This window comes from Ahaetulla prasina, chromosome 6 (genome assembly GCF_028640845.1).
Source record: "Ahaetulla prasina isolate Xishuangbanna chromosome 6, ASM2864084v1, whole genome shotgun sequence".
Lineage (NCBI taxonomy): Eukaryota > Metazoa > Chordata > Lepidosauria > Squamata > Colubridae > Ahaetulla > Ahaetulla prasina.
The window spans coordinates 15,284,414-15,305,917 of NC_080544.1; the positions used below are offsets into that span (position 1 = coordinate 15,284,414).

At 43.1% G+C, this 21,504-nt stretch overlaps 1 protein-coding gene across 2 annotated transcripts; it reads left to right on the forward strand.

Moving 5' to 3' along the window:
- Window positions 1–1,365: 1,365 nt before the first annotated feature.
- Window positions 1,366–13,703, forward strand: LOC131201397 (pulmonary surfactant-associated protein D-like). Of its 2 annotated transcripts, none has more exons than XM_058189245.1 (5): window positions 1,366–1,462; window positions 3,471–3,646; window positions 4,338–4,418; window positions 6,843–6,926; window positions 10,931–13,703. In XM_058189245.1, exons 2-5 carry the CDS (start codon window positions 3,487–3,489, stop codon window positions 11,308–11,310), a joined length of 705 nt encoding a protein of 234 aa, XP_058045228.1. In that variant the 5' UTR covers window positions 1,366–1,462; window positions 3,471–3,486; the 3' UTR covers window positions 11,311–13,703. The 2 variants fall into 2 exon arrangements, with proteins under 2 accessions (XP_058045228.1, XP_058045227.1); XM_058189244.1 differs by lacking the exon at window positions 1,366–1,462 and adding an exon at window positions 1,473–1,781.
- Window positions 13,704–21,504: the final 7,801 nt, after the last annotated feature.

Sequence of the window (21,504 nt, forward strand, 5' to 3'; positions counted from 1 at the left end):
TCACTGGGACCTGACATATTACATCCCAGAGTTCTGAAGGAGCTGGCAGATGTTATCTCAGAACCATTGTACTATATCTTTTTTTAAAAAAATCCTGGAGCACCTGGGAACTACCAGAGGATTGGAAAAGAAGAGATTGGACAATCATTTGTCTGAAATGGTATAGGGTTTCTTGCCTGAGCAATGGGTTGGACTAGAAGTCCTCCAAGGCTGTGAATTTTTTTTACTACCGATTCTGTGGGCATGGCTTGGTAGGCATGGCATGGCATGGCATGGCATGGCATGGCGTGGCGTGGCGTGGCGTGGCGTGGCATGGTGTGGCATGGCATGGTGTGGCATGGCATGGCACGGCATGGCATGGCACGGCATGGCATGGCATGGCGCGGCATGGCATGGCATGGCATGGCGCAGCTTGGTGGGCATGGCAGGGGAAGGATACTGCAAAATCTCCATTCATACCCCACTCCAGAGGAAGGATATTGCAAAATCCCCATTCCCTCCCCATTCCTGGGGTAAGGATATTGCAAAACCTCCATTCCCACCCCACTCTGGGGCCAGCCAGAGGTGGTATTTGCCGGTTCTCCGAACTGCTCAAAATTTCCGCTACCACTTCTCCAGAACCTGCTGGATTTCACCCCTGCTCCAAGGTACCTTCCAACTCTGTTATCCTATCCTATCCTATCCTATCCTATCCTATCCTATCCTATCCTATCCTATCCTACCCTACCCTACCCTACCCTACCCTACCCTATCCTATTCATTAATATTAAAGCAATTTCACCTTAAGATTTTACAGGATCATGTGCAAGAATAATAAATCTTATGCGAAAACATCCCAAACTACCCATTTTTAATGTTTATTAAATCTTTGACATTTCAGTGCAATTTTAATTTTATTTTCTTCCATTGCATTATTAAAATAGCTCTTTTCTCAATTGACAAAACAAAAGAAAAGATTTCAGAAGAAGAAGAAAATCCCTCTCTAAAACTCTATTTGGACCCACAAGGAAAACTAATAATTAATTGTGTTGATGGAAATAAGAAATACTTGACGTAAAATCACTGGTGATTCCTTTCTAAATCAGTCAGTCAATTGGGAATCTTTACAGCCATTTCTGCAAGACTGGAAATAGATTGAGAGTTTATCCTTAAATATTTGCTTGCAGCAGATCTAAAGAGCCAGAGTACTGCTTGCTTATGCTTCAAAACTCCCCAACAATACTTGCTTTGTGATTAATATTCTTACAAGAGTCAATAAGGAAGCAACGGGGACGTCACAGCCCTGTGACATTGAGCTGTGCTGAAAAATGTGGTTTGAATATGGTGACTCAGAACATTTATTCTTAAAATGTGAGTGTGAAATGTGAAACCTTGTTACATAAGCCATTGTCTATAAATGGAAACTTTAAAGTCTACCAAATTATTCTTCCCACGACGCTTGTGAAACATTGGAAATCACAAAGTAAGTGGCCTGAGTTTTGACTCAACCCTGAAAAGAGATACTTCATGTAAAAGCATTGGTGATTCCTGTCTAAATCTGTCAATCAATCAGCCGACAACCTTCAGGGACTGGGACTCTCCAAACCTGGGAATGGATTAAGCGTTTATCACTAAATATTTGCTTTTATCAAATACAAAGAGCTAGAGTTAGGTAAAAAAAAATGGCTGCTGTATTTTTCTATGCAGACTGCTGATTATTTCTAGATATATATATAGAACTCAGAGTTTATTTGATTGAGCCATCAGAATGCTTGTTTTTATTTAAGGAAGACCTCAGAAAGGTAAGCGTCAATTCTATATTGCTATATGCTATTTCAATAACTTTGAGCACCTGCATTTCCCTTTTTCAAGGCATGACTTAATTCCATGTATACTTTTTACAGTGATGAAGGCTGGGATTGAAACTGGCATCTCCTTATTCCATCAGCTATTGGATAGATGGATGGATGGATAGATAGATAGATGATAGATAGATGTAGATTAGATAGATAGATAGATAGATAGATAGATAGATAGATAGATAGATAGATAGATAGATAGATAGATAGATAGATGTAGATTAGATAGAAGATAGATAGATAGATAGATAGATAGATAGATAGATAGATAGATAGATAGATAGAAGATGTAGATTAGATAGAAGATAGATAGATAGATAGATAGATAGATAGATAGATAGATAGATAGATAGATAGATAGGCAGGCAGGCAGGCAGGCAGGCAGGCAGGCAGGCAGGCAGGCAGGCAGACAGGCAGACGTAGATTAGATAGAAGAGAGGCAGACAGACAGACAGACAGACAGACAGTTATGGATGGATGGATGGATGGATGGATGGATGGATGGATGGATGGATGGATAGATGATAGATAGATGATAGACAGATCAGAGGTATTCAGCAGGTTCTGACCAGTTCTGGAGATTTGGAAATTTTGAGTAGTTTGGAGAACCGGTAGTAAAAATTCTGATTGGCCCCGCCCCCATCTATTCGCTGCCTCCCGAGTCCCAGCTGGTTGGGAGGAAAGGGGGATTTTACAGTATCCTTCCCCTGCTACGCCCACCAAGCCACACCCACAGAACCAGTAGTAAGACAGACAGAAACAGAGAGAGAAAGAGACAGATTGCACCTTTTTAAAAGATGCTGAAGGTGTCATTCCTTATCCAGTAGGCTGAAATGAGAGAGAGTGATTTCCTCATCATCACCCAGCATGGTCAAATGAAAACTTGAACAATGACTTCAACTTGGTTCTTCCCAAGGTTCAACACCAATTTTACTCTTCAAATAGAAGCAGCAATACAGATTAGAAATTATCTATCTATCTATCTATCTATCTATCTATCTATCTATCTATCTATCTATCTATCTATCTATAATTTCTGTGGCATTTTTCTTCTCTGAATCCTGTCTTGTAAAGAGACACAGAGAAGCTGGGTGACCATTCTGCTAAAGGATTTCCTTTATTCAACTCATGATGAGTCTGTCTTCAAGGTATCTTCTGTTTTTCTTCTTCCGTTGATTATTGCTACATAAGCAGGACACTGACTCAGGGGTGAAATCCAAAATTTTTCCCTACCAGTTCTGTGGGCATGGCAGGGGAAGGATATTGCAAAATCTCCATTCCCACCCAACTCCAGGGGAAGGATACTGCAAAATCCCCATTCCCACCCAACTCCAGGGAAGGATACTGCAAAATCCCCATCCCTTCCCACTCCTGGGGGAAGGATATTGCAAAATCTCCTTTCCCACCCCACTCTGGGGTCAGCCAGAGGTGGTATTTGCCGGTTCTCCAAGCTACTCAAAATTTCTGCTACCGGTTCTCCAGAATCGGTCAGAACCAGCTGAATACCACCTCTGGTCCCCAGATACCCAACCAGGATTCTACAATTAACTGTTCAGGTACTGGTTCCATATTCAGATACTGACAAATGTAGGTTAATTGGTTTTATATTATTATTATTATTTGTCATCTTAGGCCAAACATCCCAACAATGCTGGTATTCCTAATGCTTCTTCAGCTGGCCTTGGAGGTCTCGCTCCAAAAAACCTCCAAACCAGCTATTTCTCCTCAAGACTGGCTCCAAAAGGCATGCATGTTAATTGTGTGTGCACCTAACAATGGGGACCCCAGAAGAGAAATGGCCATTCAAGGTATCTAAACATCTGAGAGCATGCCGTTTTGTTTTGCTTTTATGCGTAGAAGGAGGGCACAGATATTTTGTGTCTTCTTATAACCCTCTAAGCCAAGTTCAGTTATGATGTTCTGTTGTACTGATGAACGATTGCAGAGATATGACAAAGTAGAAGAAAAATTATAATAGGACAGTACAGTTATTAAAGCAATTTAATAACTGTACTCTTATTAACTGTACTAATAGCTCAGATACAAAATTTTGAAAAAGCGGTGGGTTTGTGTGGTTTTTTTTGTCAAATAAGTAGAAAGTTGAGATTGCTATAATCAGTTTCTGATCCAATCATTTGAATCTGTGTGGAGAAGCAACACACTGTAGTCGGAGCATAAGCAATAATTCAATGATGCTTACTAGATTATAGATGTTTGCTACAAGCCATGATTCTGTCACTAATGTCCACGTAGTTTGCATGAGGATGTTGTGACATGCATGGTGTCGCTGGCCCTCCCACAACCCAACCAGTAGAGTAGAAGGCTTAGCAAGAATTAGGAAGTAAAATCTGAGTAGCAGCAAAATTATCTCATGATTTAAAAAGTTTGAAGTGTTAGTGCCAGGTAAGGAACTTTGGCTGATAATAACACTGTAGGAGTGGAAAGTCTTCCTTTGAGTCATTGAACAGTCAATCTGTTTTTCTCTTATAAAATCACCAGGGCTTCAACAATTTTCAAGTCCATCAGAACTTCTGGCTATCTCTGCACCAAACAAAGATAAACTGGGGAGTGGAACAAGTGGTGAGATTCATTTTCCAGAAAAATAATTTACTATGATGAAAAAATACTGTGACTCTACCCCCAGTCCCCCAAAAGAGGGGGCTGGGACAAACTGGGAGGGAAAAAAATTAAAGGAAGGGGAAAGGGACTATTTATGATACAAATACCAACAGGACATAGAAGGTAATTTAACTACTGCACTATCTCAGGGTTCCAACAGATGCCCTAATTCATGACCCTCAAGCCAAGTTTCAAAAGAAATCCAATTATTTATTAAGAGCAACATGTTGGCACATACCCAAGTGGAGCCAGCTCTGCCCCATGTAATTTACATCCCAACTGGTTCCTCCCTCCTCCCAGAATATGTCATAAATCACATTCTCCAACTGAGCACTTTCACAGGCTGTAGAGAACATGCCTCTCCGGCTGGCTCTGGTAACCTAGGCTGCAGCCTTGAGAAAGGTATGGGTGGAATGTGCTTCTGGTTGCTGCCATGTTGCTCGTCAGTTTCCCCCACTCCTGCCTATGGCAACTCGAGAGCAGACCAGGAATGCTTTATGAGTTGACACACTATTTATTCATTTATTCAATTTATTGTGTTGCCTCATCTCACCTGGAGGTGACTTTAGGTGGCTTACAATCATTAAAACCCGAAAAAACAATAAAACAATAAATAGTGACATTGAATTGATTAAGATTGACAAGAATTGGGAGGGAGGGAGAAAGATGCACATGGGGGAGAGGAAGTGGAGTCTTTAATCGATTAACCAAAATAATGTCTCCCCTCCATTGAGGACCCAGGCCACTTGACAGAGTCAGGAATTCAGGCCCTTTCAGATTATGCTCTTTTTCAAATTACGATTAATCTTCAAAACATTCTAGTGAGATAGACTGGGGGGAGAGCTAGGAATCTGCTTAGCTCCCTCTACTTTAGTGAGATTTCTTGTTACATTGAGCCACGATCCTGCTCAAACCAAATCATAAGATATTAGAATCACACATCCTTCAGCCAGCTTCCTTTTGGTCATTGCTGAAGAAATGGCAATTGGCTTTCATTTCCCCCTCAAAAGGTTGCTGTAGCATGTTGGTTGGGTTCCAACATCCATGCTAATGGGATGTAGAATTTCAGCCACTGAGCTTTGTTAACTCTGCTCTATGGCTCAGCATTGTGTGTAAACTCCACCACCTAATGACTTTGTCAACAGACTCTGTCTTGGTTTGTGTTAACATCACAACCAAGTTCATTCTTCCTGCTCTTTGTATTTGTACAAGGTCCAAACCATTGAACTTTGATATCACTGTGGTGACCACATCTGGTTTACAGGCCTGGGATTGTTTGAAGGATCAAAAGGACAGCATCCCTTCAGCTCTGACAGCAAAGTGACATTGCAGAAATTTTGTGATGTTTTTTTTTTCCTTTTTCTCCTTTCCTCTTCTGATATATCTTCTGCTTCTTAAAGAAAAAGGAACAGGACCTCTTGTTCGTCTCTTGTTCTCACAGAAACCTTCCCCAAATCGTCCTTGGCTAACTGATTTTTTTTTGTTGGGTTTTTTTTTTTCATTTCTTGAACCTGTGTATATTTACACAAAGTTGTTTTACTTCCTGTTCCAAACAAGGGCGCAGTTATTTCACCTGCCATCCACTGAGTTAATAAACTTCCTGCTCAGGCAAACATAGTTGTGGTCCATCCAGAATGAAGGAGAGATTTAAAAGTCACTATTTTCTACAGGCAAAACTTGCCCAACCAGCCTTCCTATCAATAGCTGGGTTGAAATCTGCTTAAAACACTAGAAGACAGGATATCTATTGTTTGAGGCTGGTGAACGTCCTTTGGTCTTATTACGAAGGTTAATCTGCTTCGTGTTCAACCAATAAAGACACTGTGTTTTGTAGAAAAATTCATAAGGAAAAATAATATCAGGGATCAATGGAGGTGCTTCTCACCCCAAATTTAAATATGCATATAAGAAATATCTGCGGTATTAAGCTCCCAAACTCTAAGGACCTATAAGCCCCAAAATATCTCTTTGTATCATGAATGGGCATCTTTTGCATGAATTTTTGAGTCAACGTTTGGTGAATACCTACGTGACAGACTCCACAAGAATGTATAGTTATGAAGGATATACTTCCAAAGATAGAATACTATTTTTCATATATTCCTAAAAGTAAAATTCGTTTTAATTTAATTCCAATCCTATTTCCTGCTTCAAAACGTATGAGATAACCCTCAAGGTTTTTTTAAAAATAGATCTGACAAATCCAATCATTGGGTGCCTGAAGTAAGAACTCTAGGAAGGAGGGTCAAGTTATTGAGTCCTTTTGACTAGATGGAAATGCTCTCCAAGGTCATGGCTATTAGAAATATCTTTCTTTGCATTGAAGAATCTCTAATTGAATTTGATATCAATGAGGAAGTTTAATTCAATTCCATTCCCATTCAGAGCTTGAACTTCTGCGATTGCAAATAAAACAACTTCAGATTCAGATGGACATTCTCAAAGCTACCTTCATCAAAGTTCAACAAGGTAAGAAGTTTGGGAGAAGGGGTTGGGCACTTCTGGCATGTGTGTTTCCACATCTTGATCTAGCTAACAACCTTGGGTTTCCCTGCCGGTTCCCCATCCAAACATGAATGAGGGACAACCCTATCTTGCTTTCAAGGCAGCTGTGAGATCAGTGGTAGCAAACAGTGTGTCGGGGTAAAGTAAAGCATGGAGATGGAAACGTCAAGGAGGTTACACTTTTCAATATATCATCAGTTGCTTCTCAAGTTGTGTAATACATTAGTTTTCTTTTTAGATAAAAAAAAAACACAATTTAAAGTTGTTAAGCTTTAAAATAAGAATACCTAGTTAACAAGGTATAAATCACTCACCAGAGCAATGAGCTGTAATAAATCAGATCCAGCCTAGGGATTTTTTTTTTATTTCATTTGAAATATAATCTATTTATTTATTTATTTATTTATTTATTTGGTCACAACATCATATAAAAAGATTATATAGTATATAAACATATATATGAGTAAATATTAGGAGGTATAAGCATCTCTCTATATATATATATAGGAAGAAGAAAAGAAAAACAATAGGACAGGAACGGTAGGCATGTTTGTGCGCTTATGCACGCCCCTTATGGTCCTCTTAGGAATGGGGTGAGGTCAATAGTAGAAAGTTTTTGGTTAAAGCTTTTAGAATATAGAATAGAATAGAATTTTATTGGCCAAGTGTGATTGGACACACAAGGAATTTGTCTTGGTGCATATGCTCCCAGTGTACATAAAAGAAAAGATACATTCATCAAGGTACAACATTTACAACACAATTGATGATCAATATATCAATATAAATCATAAGGATTGCCAGCAACAAGTTATAGTCATACAGTCATAAGTGGAAAGAGATTGGTGATGGGAACTATGAAACGATTAATAGTAGTGCAGATTCAGTAAATAGTCTGACAGTGTTGAGGGAATTATTTGTTTAGCAGAGTGATGGCCTTCGGGGAAAAACTGTTCTTGTGTCTAGTTGTTCTGGTGTGCAGTGCTCTATAGCGTCGTTTTGAGGGTAGGAGTTGAAACAGTTTATGTCCAGGATGCGAGGGATCTGCAAATATTTTCACGGTCCTCTTCTTGATTCATGCAGTATACAGGTCCTCAATGGAAGGCAAGTTGGTAGCAATTATTTTTTCTGCAGTTCTAATTATCCTCTGAAGTCTGTGTTTTTCTTGTTGGGTTGCAGAACCGAACCAGACAGTTATAGAGGTGCAAATGACAGACTCAATAATTCCTCTGTAGAATTGGATCAGCAGCTCCTTGGGCAGTTTGAGCTTACTGAGTTGGCGCAGAAAGAACATTCTGTGTTGTCCTTTTTTAAATATGTTTTTGATGTTAGCTGTCCATTTGAGATCTTGCGATATGATAGAACCCAGAAATTTGAAGGTTTCTACTGTTGATACTGTGTTGTCAAGTATTGTGAGAGGTGGAAGTATGGAAGGGTTTTTCCTAAAGTCTACCACCATTTCTACGGTTTTGAGTGTGTTCAGTTCCAGATTGTTTTGGTTGCACCACAAGGCTAGTCGTTCGACCTCTCGTCTATATGCGGATTCGTCATTGTCTCGAATGAGACCAATCACTGTTGTGTCATCTGCGAACTTCAGTAGCTTAACAAATGGATCATTGGAGATGCAGTCATTGGTATACAGAGAGAAGAGAAGTGGGGAGAGCCTTGGGGGGCCCCTGTGCTAATTGTACAGGTATTTGATGTGATCTTGCTTAGCTTCACCTGCTGCTTCCTGTTTGTTAGGAAGCTTGTGATCCACTTACAAGTCTGTTCCGGTACCTGTAGCTGGTTTAGCTTAGTTAGAAGAATGTCTGGAATGATGGTATTGAATGCTGAACTAAAGTCTACAAAAAGGACCCTTGCATAGGTCTTTGGAGACTCAAAATGTTGTAGGATGTAGTGCAGAGCCATATTAACAGCATCATCTGTTGATCTATTTGCTCGGTATGCAAATTGCAAGGGGTCTAAGAGCAGATCCATGATGGTTTTCAGGTAAGAAAGCACTAGCCTTTCAAAGGTTTTCATGACTACAGATGTTAGAGCAACTGGTCTGTAGTCATTCAGTTCCTTGATGGTGGGCTTCTTCGGCACTGGGATGATGGTAGAGCGTTTGAAGCAAGAAGGAACATAGCACATCTCTAGTGATTTATTGAAAATATGGGTGAAGATGGGGGCCAATTGGTCAGCACAGACTTTTAAGCAAGAAGGAGTTATCTTGTCTGGGCCTGGAGCTTTTCCTGGCTTTTGTCTGTGAAATTTTAGGATTATGGGAAGAGACCACAGAGTCAGGTAAAGTGTTCCAAGCACTGATGATTCTGTTTCAGAAGTCATATTTTCTGCAATATAGATTAAAGCGGTTAACATTAAGTTTAAATCTGTTGGTTTCTCTTGTATTATTGCAATTAAAGCTGAAGTAGTCTTTAACAGGAAGGACATTACAATAGATGATTCTATGAGTTAAACTTAGGTCTTGTCGAAGGCGACGGAGTTCCAAGTTTTCTAAGCCTAGGATTTCAAGTCTGGTGGGATAAGATATTTTGTTGTTTTCAGAGGAATGGAGAACTCTTCTTGTAAAATATTTCTAAATATCTTTAAATATTTCTAAATATCTCTAAATCTAGAACAGGGGTCTGCAATCTTAAACATTCAAAGAACCATTTGGACCCATTTCCCACCGAAAAGAAAATACTGGGAGCCACAAAACCTGGGTGGGCGTGACTAACTCAATGTCACTCCCACCCAGTCACATTACCCCCCCCCAGCCATGCCTACCCAGGTAGGCGTGTTTTCTGTGGGAAATGGGTCTCTCTCTCCCCCGCCTCTGTCCCTCCTCCCTCCCTCTCATTTCTGTTTTTCTCCCTTTTTCCTCCCCCTCTCCCTCTCTTCTTTCTTTTTTTCTTTCTTCCTCTTTCTTCCTTTTTTCCCCTTCTCTCTCATTTATTTCCCTCTCTCTCATTCTCTCCCTCTAGCTCTCTCATTTCTCTCCCTCTCCCCCTTCTCTCTCTCATTTGTTTCTTTTTTTCCTCTCTCTCATTCTCTCCCTCCATCATTTTCCCATTTTTCTGTCTCTCTTTTTCTCTCTCCCCTTTTCTCACCCTCATTTCTCCTTCTTTCCCTCTTTTTTGTTTTTCCTCTCACTCTTTCTTTCTTTCTTTTTCTTTCTTTCTCTTCCTTCTCTCTCTCATTTGTTTCTCTCTCTTTTCCATCTTTCTCATTCTCTCCCTCCAGCTCTCTCTGATTTCTCTGTCTCTCTCCTTCTCCCCATTCTCTCTCTCTCTCTCTCTCTCATGTGTTACTCTCTTTCCTCTCTCTCATTCTCTCCTCCATCATTTTCTCATTTCCCTGTCTTGCCCTAGCACTCCTGGGGTTTTCTCCATACTGTCCAGGTTGGGCCAGTGTCTCAGGGTGGAGAGCAGGTTACGCATCTCCCCAAGCAACAGAGGCATGTCTGGCATCAACAAGGGCTGGAAGAGGCTCCAGCAAGAGTAAGGTGCTGGAGAATCAGCTCCAGTTGCTTCTCCATCCCTCGCCATTACCCTTATCTTCTCAGGCTAGGCGAGAGTGACTGGGAGGGGAGAGCGAGGGGTGGGGCCAGCTAGTCGTGGTATCACAGGGAGCCACAGCAGAGAGCCCACAGAGCCACATGCAGCTCCGAAGCTGCAGGTTGCCGACCCCCGATCTAGAACAACCCACATTTTGGATATGGTAGAAATCATTGTATAAAGTAGTAGTCCACGAATGGCTCCCAGTTAAAAATGAATTCGACATCCGATTTGCTTGTTGATACAAAGTTATTTTGGAGCGTAGGCCCATCGTTTGATGAGCTATTTTCCTGGCCATGTTTTATATTTTATTGAAAAAAACTTCCCTTTCCACTAATCTGCCATAGATGTAATCATGGCGCATTGGCATGTTGCAGCATAAGCGAAGACGGTATTTCAATGTTTTGCAATTCTCTTTCCTTCTAGCTGCCCTGGCTCCCAATGGAGTGATTGTGGGTGAGAAGATGTTCAAAAGAGGTGACTCTAAGGGAGATTTCCAGGCCGCCACTGCCAACTGCGCACACATGAATGGCAAACTTGCCTTGCCAAGGAATGTGGCCGAGAACAGCGCCCTCCAAGAAATAGTAGCATGGCGTAAGGAACAGGGAATTCTGGGTATCACTTACAACTCAGCTAAAAACAAGTTTGAGGATCTCAATGGCCATCCCCTACAATTTTTCAACTGGGCTCCAGGAGAACCGAATAACCTTGGTTACGAAAAATGTGTGGAAATGCACCCAAATGGCCAGTGGCATAATAGAATTTGCGATCTCGGCTGGTCAATCATCTGCGAATTTAACATCTAACAGATGTTGGGTTGGAGGAAGAAAAAGAATTCCACCATAGAGCTGACAAAAGAAAGCTTACTCTGTTTATCGCACATACAGTCTAGCGTATGGCAAGAAAGTCCTAATCCAATAACTTCCCCTGTTTTCAGCAAGAAGATCCAAAGTCAAGTTTTACTCTGTTGATTTCAGCCTTGTCTTCCAATGGAAGTTGCCTTCTTCCACTGGGAACCAACCACCTTGGAGCCCTTCCTCTGTCCTCTACTGAAGTAGTGGCCAGACTTAATACCACTTAGCTTTTACGATCCAGCATCAAAGAGATGTTGCCATCTTCCAAGTCTTCTCTAGCTTAGCTTACAGTAGTGGCCAAAATTGTGGAAACCTTTTGGGGAAAGTGTAATTTTGAGGGTTGATGGCTAATAATACCACTTTTTTTTTTTTGGAGTTTCAAGATAATCCTATTCCACTGCTGGAATGGCCTGGGAATAGCCCAGACCTTCACCCAATTGAAAATCTATGGAGCTGACTAAAGAAACTTGTTAGTCAGAAGCGACACAGCATTAAAACCTAGTTAATAGAAGCAATCCTTCCATCTTGGTTTCACATGATAACAGCTGCAGAACTAAAAGACTTGGTTCACTCCATGGGAAGACATTGTAAGGCCGTTATTCATGCTAAGGGTTACCCAACAATTAACTGACACGGTGATAATTTTTGTATATCTCATTTTTTCCTATTTATTTTGCTTTTCTTCTTTATACTGTAACTGCTATTCTAATAGCAAATCCTTCATAAAAGTTATTGCATTACATTCTTGATTCAATTATCTTTCCATTGATATATAATGTTATGGTACTACTCCAAAACAAAGTGGTGTTATTAGCTAGTTTTAGAAAATACACTTTTTCCAAATTTTGGCCAATACTGTAGATAGCAAAACTTGCATAGAAATGTAGCAGTTTATAGATCCATTTTCCACCATTTCTAAATAAATGCATTTCCTACCAGCATTTGTTGCTTGAGACTCTATTTTTTATTTACATTGAGAGGTAGCTTATTTGACGTGGTCCTACAATGCTTTGGGTACATTACCTTGAAATCTTTGGACCATTATGCAAAGGATTCTTCAGAGCCTTGGCAGGGCTAGAATTCAGGGATATTCCTATCAGTGAATATCATTTTGCACTGAAGGATCCAGATTTGAATTTAAAATTTATTACAGTAATTTTGTTGTGTGCCATGCAGCCCAAGAGGTCAGAGATGAACTATAGTAGCATAGAACTTAGACTTATATACTGCTTCACAGTGCTTCACAGCCCACTCTAAGCAGTTTGCAGTCAGCATATTTGCCTCCCAACAATCTGGGTCCTCATTTTACCGACCTCAGAAGGACAGAAGGCTGTGTCAACCTTGAGCCAGTCAGGATCGAACTCCCGGCAGTGGACAGAGTCAGCATTCTAACCATGCACCATCATGGCTCATAATAAATCCTAGCTAGCTTAGTAAAGGAAGTTTGGCCTGGTAATTTAACCAAAAGTTTGTTTTAATATTTTGATTAATTGGAATTAAAATATTTGGATTATATCTCTGAAGATCCATGGGTCCAGTTAGCCTGTACTAATCAACAGCATCTTCCTCATCCTTTGTTTTCACATCCATTGCCAAACTAAGTTTACATTTCATCACCGCACTCTACAAAAAAGTACTGCATGACAAAATAATATTCTAAGCTAACTCAGAAAAAAGCACCAGAAAACGAAAAGGGAATGAAATTCCTGTAGTGGAAATCAGCCATTTCTCCCTCAACACAGCATCTTGGCTTGCACTGTGCAACAGGATGAACTCCCATTCTTTGCCTCAGCTCCTGCCCACCTAGCAGTTCGAAAGCATGCAACTGCAAGTAGATAAATAGGTACCACTTTTGGTGGGAAGGCAACAGCATTCCATGCGCCTTAGGTGTATAGCCATGCTGGCCACATGACTACAGAAATTGTACAACAATGCCCTCTACAGTTGGACACAACTGGACGGGGGAAACCTTTGTCTTTTAATAATGATGAACAGATGGTCTCATGAAGTCACTACATGGATGAGTTGCATGTGAATTATGCAAACCCCCTGCAAAAATGAACTGAATTGAAGGGGTTCAGAAACATGCGTGGAGACGTATTCAGGCAGAACTTGGAGTGACTTGAAGTACAACCAGAATATTCTCTGGTTCTGTGAATTTTAAAGCTATTTCTCCAGCGTCTGTACTTAAAGTTGATGTCTCTTTAATTCCCATGACTTTTTCAAGGAATTTTAATACACTGTCCCATACTTTCTGATCTCCTATAAAATTCATTTCTCCCTACCTAATTCTCCCTTTCCTGCTGCAAAAACAAAACGAAATAAAATTGCTTACACGACAGCAACATTTGTGTCCTTAATTAATGCTCTGTGCAATTCTTTCCCTTTTTTTTTCTCTTTTCTTTGGTATGCTAAAAAAAAAATCTCAGCGGTTCCTTTGAGAGGAAGCCACAAAAGCTGTCAGTCGACTTTTCCCTTTGAAAGTATTCATGCGATGAGCTTTCGGTTTAATGTTTTATTGATGCTAAGCAAGGAGACGCAAAGGTGTTTATGATGATATACATAATACATGCCTGCAGATATTTCGGGATGACAGCATCCGGTGTTGGGTAGTGGGGTGAAGTAAGAGTTTCTTCCTGAAAAGAAGGACCATCACAAACTCTAGAGCAGCGGTTCTCAACCTGTGGGTCGGGACGCCGTTGGGGGTCGAGTGACGATTTGCCAGGGGTCGCCTAAGACCATCGGAAATATGGAAAGTATACTTGCGAGTCAAAGAATCGCGCTCCAATGGTTGACTCCACAAGCCAGCTGCAGGCTCTTCAAATCGCTAGCCGAATTTGGCTTCAGGCGTGATCAATTAAAAAAGAGAGAAATCTTTGCTCTGATGTCTTCCTCTCAAGCCAGCTGAAATCACTCCCAATCGCTAGCCTAATCTGGCTTCAGGCGCAATAAACTTAATAGGGCAGGAGTCTCCGCTTTAATGCCTCCGTCCTCAAGGCAATCGCAAGCAGTTCAGATCGCTAGCCAATACTGTTTCAGGCGCGATAAATTCAAAACGAAAATAATTTTACGGTTGGGGTTGCCACATCGTGGGGAATTGTATTAAAGGGGTCGCAGCACTATAAAGGTTGAGAACCCACTGCTCTAGAGTGATTCACTGGAGATGGCAAGAAAAAGATACATTTTATTTCGAGTGCAACTTCACCCTGCTGAGCCAGAAATAAACTTAACACGAAGCTCTCTAACGTAAACAAGGCTGAGACAAAATAAATCTCTAGAGTTTTATTTCAGACAGATGCAGATTGTCAAAAGTACTTCTGCTTTCATGCAGTGTTTATGAGACATTTTTTGAAAAATCTCCAATGTGCCCTCAGAACAACCCAAGAACTGCAGCTGGATACAAGCAAACCTTGTAGGAAAAGAAGGCAGGAGCTGTTTATCTTTCTCACCAACTGCATAAAAGAGAGACTTTTCATAGAGTGTAACAAAAAGATTTTTCCAACTTATGTTAACCTTTGGCTCTTTCCTTTTTGCTGCTTAAAGGTGAAGGTAAAGGTTCCCCTCGCACATATGTGCTAGTCAATCCTGACTCTAGGGGGCGGTGCTCATCTCCATTTCAAAGCCAAAGAGCCAGCACTGTCCAAAGATGTCTCCGTGGTCATGTGGCCGGCATGACTAAATGCCAAAGGCGCACGGAATGCTGTTACCTTCCCACCAAAGGTGGTCCCTATTTTCCTACTTGCATTTTTTATGTGCTTTCGAACTGCTAGGTTGGCAGAAGCTGGGACAAGTAATGGGAGCTCACCCCGTTACACAGCGCTAGGGATTCGAACTGCTGAACTGCCGATCTTTTGATCGACAAGCCACTGAGCCACCGCGTATATATTGCTTATATACAGGTAAAATCTCTGAAAAAGTAAGACTATAGCCTATCCTCTTAAGTTCCTGCCCCAAAGTCTGGAAAACGTTCTGCACAGAAAGTACATCTTATTGGGACAGGTCCAGGGGTGAAATGCTCCCGGTTCGGACCGGATTGGCCAATCCGGTAGAGATGGCAGCAGGTGGTTCGGAGAACTGTTAGCAAAAATCCCTGCCCCCCCCATGCCCAGCTGAGCCACGCGATCATCAGGGTTTTTTTACTTTTAAAAGCATTTTTTCAGTCGGAAAAAAAATGCCTTTAAAAGTTAAAAAAAAGCCTCTGATGATCGCACAGCTCAGCTGGGATCATCAGAGCCTTTAAAAGCATTTTTCTACAACCTCTTCAGCCAAAGAGGTTGTAAAAAATGCTTTTAAAAGGCTATGATGATCCCAGCTGAGTTGCCTGATCGTCAGAGGCTTTTTTTTCTTTTAAAGGCAAAAAAAATGCTTTTAAAAGAGAAGAAAAGCCTTTGATGATCAGGCAACTCAACTGGGATCATCAGAGCTTTTAAAAGCATTTTTTACAACCTCTTTGGCCGAAGAGGTTATAGAAAAAAATGCTTTTAAAAGTTAAAAAAAAAAGTTGGCCGCACCCACCCAGTCACATTACCCTCCCACCAAGCCACGCCCACAGAACCGGTAGTAACAAATTTTACATTTCACTACTGGACAGGTCATTAGTGCCAGGACGCACAACAATACATCAGAGTCCTTACTGGAATTCTTGAATATCTTATCAAAGTATCTATTGTTTTTTTCCGGCTGGAGTAGCACCGAGGGAGACACCTGAGCTATTTCAAAACTTCCATATCCTTTCCTAAATTCGCACCTCCGACAACTGAACCACCAACTGGAAGTTCGCTTCTCTTTATAGAAACCTTACTCACCGCCCATGGCTGATTTGCAATGCCTGATTCAGATCTTCCCCTACCCAGGACAACTTCTTCCTGATGGCCCACAATCCCCTACTCAGCCGAGTAACCATTTTCATCATAAACAGCTTAACCTGCCACCATAGTTGTCGTGTCCCCCTCCCCCTCCGACGACCGGGTCAAGGAAGTCCATATCAAACATGGCAATGAAGCCTCTGCAGCTTTGCCAAATTCCTTTGAGGTTTATCAGGGCAGTCAGGAGTCCAAGTTGTGACTTCAGCGATAGAGTCCGATATCAGCAAACTAGATGAGACTTTGCTTGACTCAAGGTTGGAATGCCAAAAGCAGGTCCTTTATATAGGCTGTGGGGTGTGGCTCCATGACTCAGCATTTATCCAGGCCTGCCCCTCCCTTCCTTCTGCTGGCATCACCTCTCAGATCTCTGGAAGTGAGGATCCTCCCACTTTGAATTCTCTTCATCTGGATCTGCTGTCAGTAATTCCAGCACGTGGCTGGCTTCCTGCTCACACACTGTAGGAGTGAATTTTATCGGGCTTGTCTGTTCACTCCTGATATCCTCTCCGGGCATGGGGCCAGGGCCAGGGGCTGGAGGCATGACAGGCCGTTCATCTTCATTATCAGACTCAGAGTCTGATAACAGGCCTGGGTGGAGACGGGAGGGACCTGGCTGAGGAGAGGAGGGAGGACGAGGCACAACAATAGTATCCCTATTAAGTTCAGCAAAGGCACTATATCTATTGTGCAGGGACACACCAAAAGTTTCATGTTTATGGTCCATAGCTCTGACACTGCTCAGATCCATCCATTGTCCACACTGCCCTTCTCTGGCGGGGTGTTCATGCAACAAGGAGGCTGATAGCAGTGCAACTCAATAGAATACACTGGCTGGGTTGGCCACCTAATTTCAGACTGAATAGCATAAACTAAAGATTCTAGACAACCAATCTGCCCATGTAAACCAGCAATCTGCTTACAAATAGGAGAGTATCCAAACTTAAAGAGAGAACCACAAAAAACAGCTGCAAAACACCACCAACACTACCAACAATGCGGCTACCCTTCAAAAAGACCTTGACTTTGTGTTGGAATGGTCAAAAACTTGGCAACTCCAAATCTCAACCAGCAAATGCTCTGTTTTACACATTGGGAAAAACAATCAGAACACTAAATACAAGCGCGATGGACATTACCTTGTAGATGACTGTTGTGTTTGTGCCCGCCGAGCCGGGCCCCCTGCCAGAAAGTGACTTGAAAAGTGAGGGGGAAGGGCCATCAGGACTTACCTCGGGAGCACCGGCTCCCAGAGGCAGGCCAGGTGGAGGAGGTAACGAGGCCTCCGTCCCCTGACTTCCCCCTCCCAGGCCATGCCTCCAGAACCGGCTGATGGAAATCACGCCTGGCTGGACCCTAGGTTTCATAGGCAGGAGAGGTGGGAACAACAGAAGCAGGGGTGGGGCAGGCCTAGGAAGTGCTGAGTCATGGAGCCACACCCCACAGGATATAAAAGTAGCAAGGGCTGCTATACCTCTTCGTAGCAAGCAAATCAACTGCTTAAACTAGAGCTGAAGTACTGTTTGTTCCTGGTTGACTCATCAAGAGAGATAACAGAGACACTTGGCAGATGCTCGCTAGTTTGCTGCCAGAGCTGATAATACCGGCTAATTAAGTCATAGCTCGGACTGAGGTGAGGGGAGACAGAACAATGACCCTCACCCCGTTAAAGACCTTGGAGATTTCATATCAAATTATCTAAGTGCCAAAGCCCACTGCAACTACATCGCCAAAAAGGCTTTAAGAGTTGTAAACTTAATCTTGCATAGCTTCTTCTCCAGAAAGATTACACTACTAACCAGAGCATATAAAACATTTGCTAGACCAATTATTGAATACAGCTCACCTGTCTGGAACCCACACCTCATTTTGGACATTAATACAATTGAAATATTTTACAAGAAGAGTTCTTCACTCCTGTTTACAACAAAATACCTTATTTATTTATTTATTTATTTATTTATTTATTTATTTATTGTTTCAATTTCTATACCGCCCTTCTCCCAAAGGACTCAGGGCAGTTTACAGCCAAAGATAAGACAGTTAGTACAATTTTTTGGACCAGTTTAAAAGAAAAATTTAGAGTTGGTTGAAGAACTTAAAACCAATAAAACCCCTTATTAAAACCCCACTAGGCCAGTCCTGCATGGTGAAACAAAAATGTTTTCAGCTCGCATCGAAAGCGATCAGAAAGATCAGGGAGTTGACGGATACCTGGTGGTAACTTGTTCCAGAGGGTTGGTGCCCCCACAGAGAAGGCCCTCCCCCTGGGCGCCGCCAGCCGACATTGACTGGCCGACGGCACCCTGAGGAGAACCTCCCTATGGGAGCGCACTGGTCGATGGGAGGTCACCGGTAGCAGCAGGCGGTCCTGTAAGTAACCTGGTCCTATGCCATGGAGTGCTTTGAAGGTGGTAACTAACACCTTGAATTGCACCCGAAAGACCACCGGAAGCCAGTGCAGCCTGCGCAGGAGAGGTGTTATATGGGAGCAACGAGTCGCTCCCTCTATCACCCGCGCGGCCGCATTCTGAACTAATTGGAGTCTTCGGGTGCTCTTCAAGGGAAGCCCCATGTAGAGAGCATTGCAATAGTCCAGACGAGAAGTGACGAGGGCGTGAGTGACTGTGCACAAGGAATCCCGGTGCAAGAAGGGACGCAACTGGCGTATCAGGCGGACCTGGTAAAAAGCTCCTCTGGCGACGGCCGTCAAATGCTCTTCCAACGACAGTCGTGCATCCAGAAGGACGCCCAGATTGCGGACCTTCTCTGTGGGGGCCAATGACTCGTCCCCCACAGACAGCGATGGCCTCAGCTGATTATACCGGGACGCCGGCATCCACAGCCACTCAGTCTTGGCGGGGTTGAGTCGAAGCCTGTTTTTCCCCATCCAGACCCGCACGGCCTCCAGACAACGGGACATCACCTCAACGGCTTCGCTGGGGTGGTTGGGAGTGGAAATGTACAACTGCGTATCATCAGCGTACAGATGACATCGCACCCCAAAACCACGGATGATCTCGCCCAGCGGCTTCATATAGATATTGAACAGGAGAGGCGAAGACGGCCCTGGGGCACCCCACATAAGAGGCGCCTCGCGGTCGATCTCTGCCCCCCTGCCAACACCGTCTGCGACCGGTCAGAAAGGAAGGAGGAGAACCACCGAAAAACGGTGCCGCCCACTCTCAGCCCCCCTAGCCGCCGCAGCAAGATACCATGGTCGATGTTATCAAAAGCCGCTGAAAGATCTAATAGGACCAGGACAGAAGAACAGCCTCTGTTCCGGGCCCTCCAGAGATCATCCATCAACGCGACCAAAGCCGTTTCAGTGCTGTACCCAGGCCGAAAGCCGGACTGGAACGGGTCCAGATAGACAGTTTCATCCAGGTACTGAAGGAGCTGATGTGCTACCACACTCTCAACAACCTTCGCCACAAAACGAAGGTTGGAGACTGGATGGTAGTTCGATAAAACAGCTGGATCCAAGGAGGGCTTCTTGAGGAGGGGTCTCACCACAGCCTCTTTCAAGGCTATAGGGAAGACACCCCCTCTCAGAGAAGCATTAACAATTCCCTGGAGCCAGTCTCGTGTAACCTCCTGTGTGGCCAGTACCAACCAGGAGGGACACGGGTCCAATAAACATGTGGTTGCATTCAGCCTCCTCAGTATCCTGTCCATGTCATCGGGAGCCACAGTGTCAAACTCCTCCCAGATGACAGCCTCAAGAACCGCCTCCATCATCCCATCTGAAACTACCCAATCTGTGTCCAGCCCATCCTGAATCTGAGCGATTTTATCGTGCAGATATTGTCCAAAGTCCTCAGCACGGCCTTGCAAGGGGTCTTCCCTAACTCCCTGAGTAAGAAGGGAGTGGGTCACCCTAAACAAGGCTGCTGGGCGATTATCTGCCAATGCAATAAGAGCGGAGAAATACTCACGTTTCGCCGATCCTATCACCACTAGGTAGGTCTGAATATGAGACCTTACTAGTGTTCGATCAGGTTCAGAATGGCTGGCCCTCCAATTACTCTCTAGGCGTCATTTCCAGTGCTTCATCTCTCTCAACTCCTCGGAATACCAAGGAGCCGGTCGAGACCAGCGCCGGGTCAGAGGACGCAAAGGTATGACGCGGTCCAAGGCCCCTGCCGCCGCCCTTTCCCAGGCGGCAATGAGTTCTTCAGCCGAGTCGTGGTCTAGGTCCTCAGGAAGTGGCCCAAGCTCCGTCAGAAACCTCTCCAGGTCCATCAGGTGCCTGGAACGGAACCAACCAGTTCCGTCTCCCTGCGGTGCAGGATAGAGGTTCGAACGTCCAACCGAAGCAGAGAATGATCTGACCATGACAAGGGTAGAGTGACTAAGTCCCTTGATTCTAGATCATTCAGCCACTGTCCAGAGATAAAAATTAAGTCCAGAGTGTTTCCCCCAATGTGAGTGGGACCATCAACTAACTGGGTCAGGTCCAAGGCCGTCATGGAAGCCATGAACTCCCAAGCTACAGTAGATGACTCACCAAGCGATGGTAGGTTGAAGTCCCCCATTTCGTATGGCTGGACTAGCCTGATTTTTATCTTTAAATTTTAATTGAATCTGATGGGTTTTTAAAGTTTTGTGATTTTATGGGGGAGTATGTTATTTTAACATTTGGGCAAATTTAAATTAGTTTTTTAAGGGATGTTTTTAACTATTGTGTGTATTTGTATTTTATCTGCCTGTTCACCACCCTGAGTCCTTCGGGAGAAGGACGGTATACAAATTAAAATATTATTATTATTATTATTATAACCATAAGTCTGGGGGTATCAACCGCCAACTTGGCTATTACCTCCAGCAGCTCGGGCAGGGCTGCTGTCACGCCGCAGGAAGCCAGGTACGTAATCAGCAAACCCACCTGTATCCCCTGACCCCACCTCACAAAGAGGGACTCACATCCAGCTATCTGTGGAACAGTGACCTCCCTCAGTCGAAGACCTTCGTTAATAATAACCGCCACCCTACCACCCCTACCCTGGGCCCTTATGCCACTAGACTTGAAATCCTGGGTTTAGAAAATTTAGAACTCCGCCACCTTCGAAATGACCTGAGTTTAACTCATAGAATCATCTGTTACAATGTCCTTTCTATTGAAGACTACTTCAGCTTCAAATACACGAGCACACAATAGATTTAAGCTTAATGTGAACCGCTCCAATCTTGATTGCAGAAAATATGACTTCAGTAACAGAGTTGTTAATGCTTGGAATACACTACCCGACTCTGTGGTCTCTTCCCAAAATCCCCAAAGCTT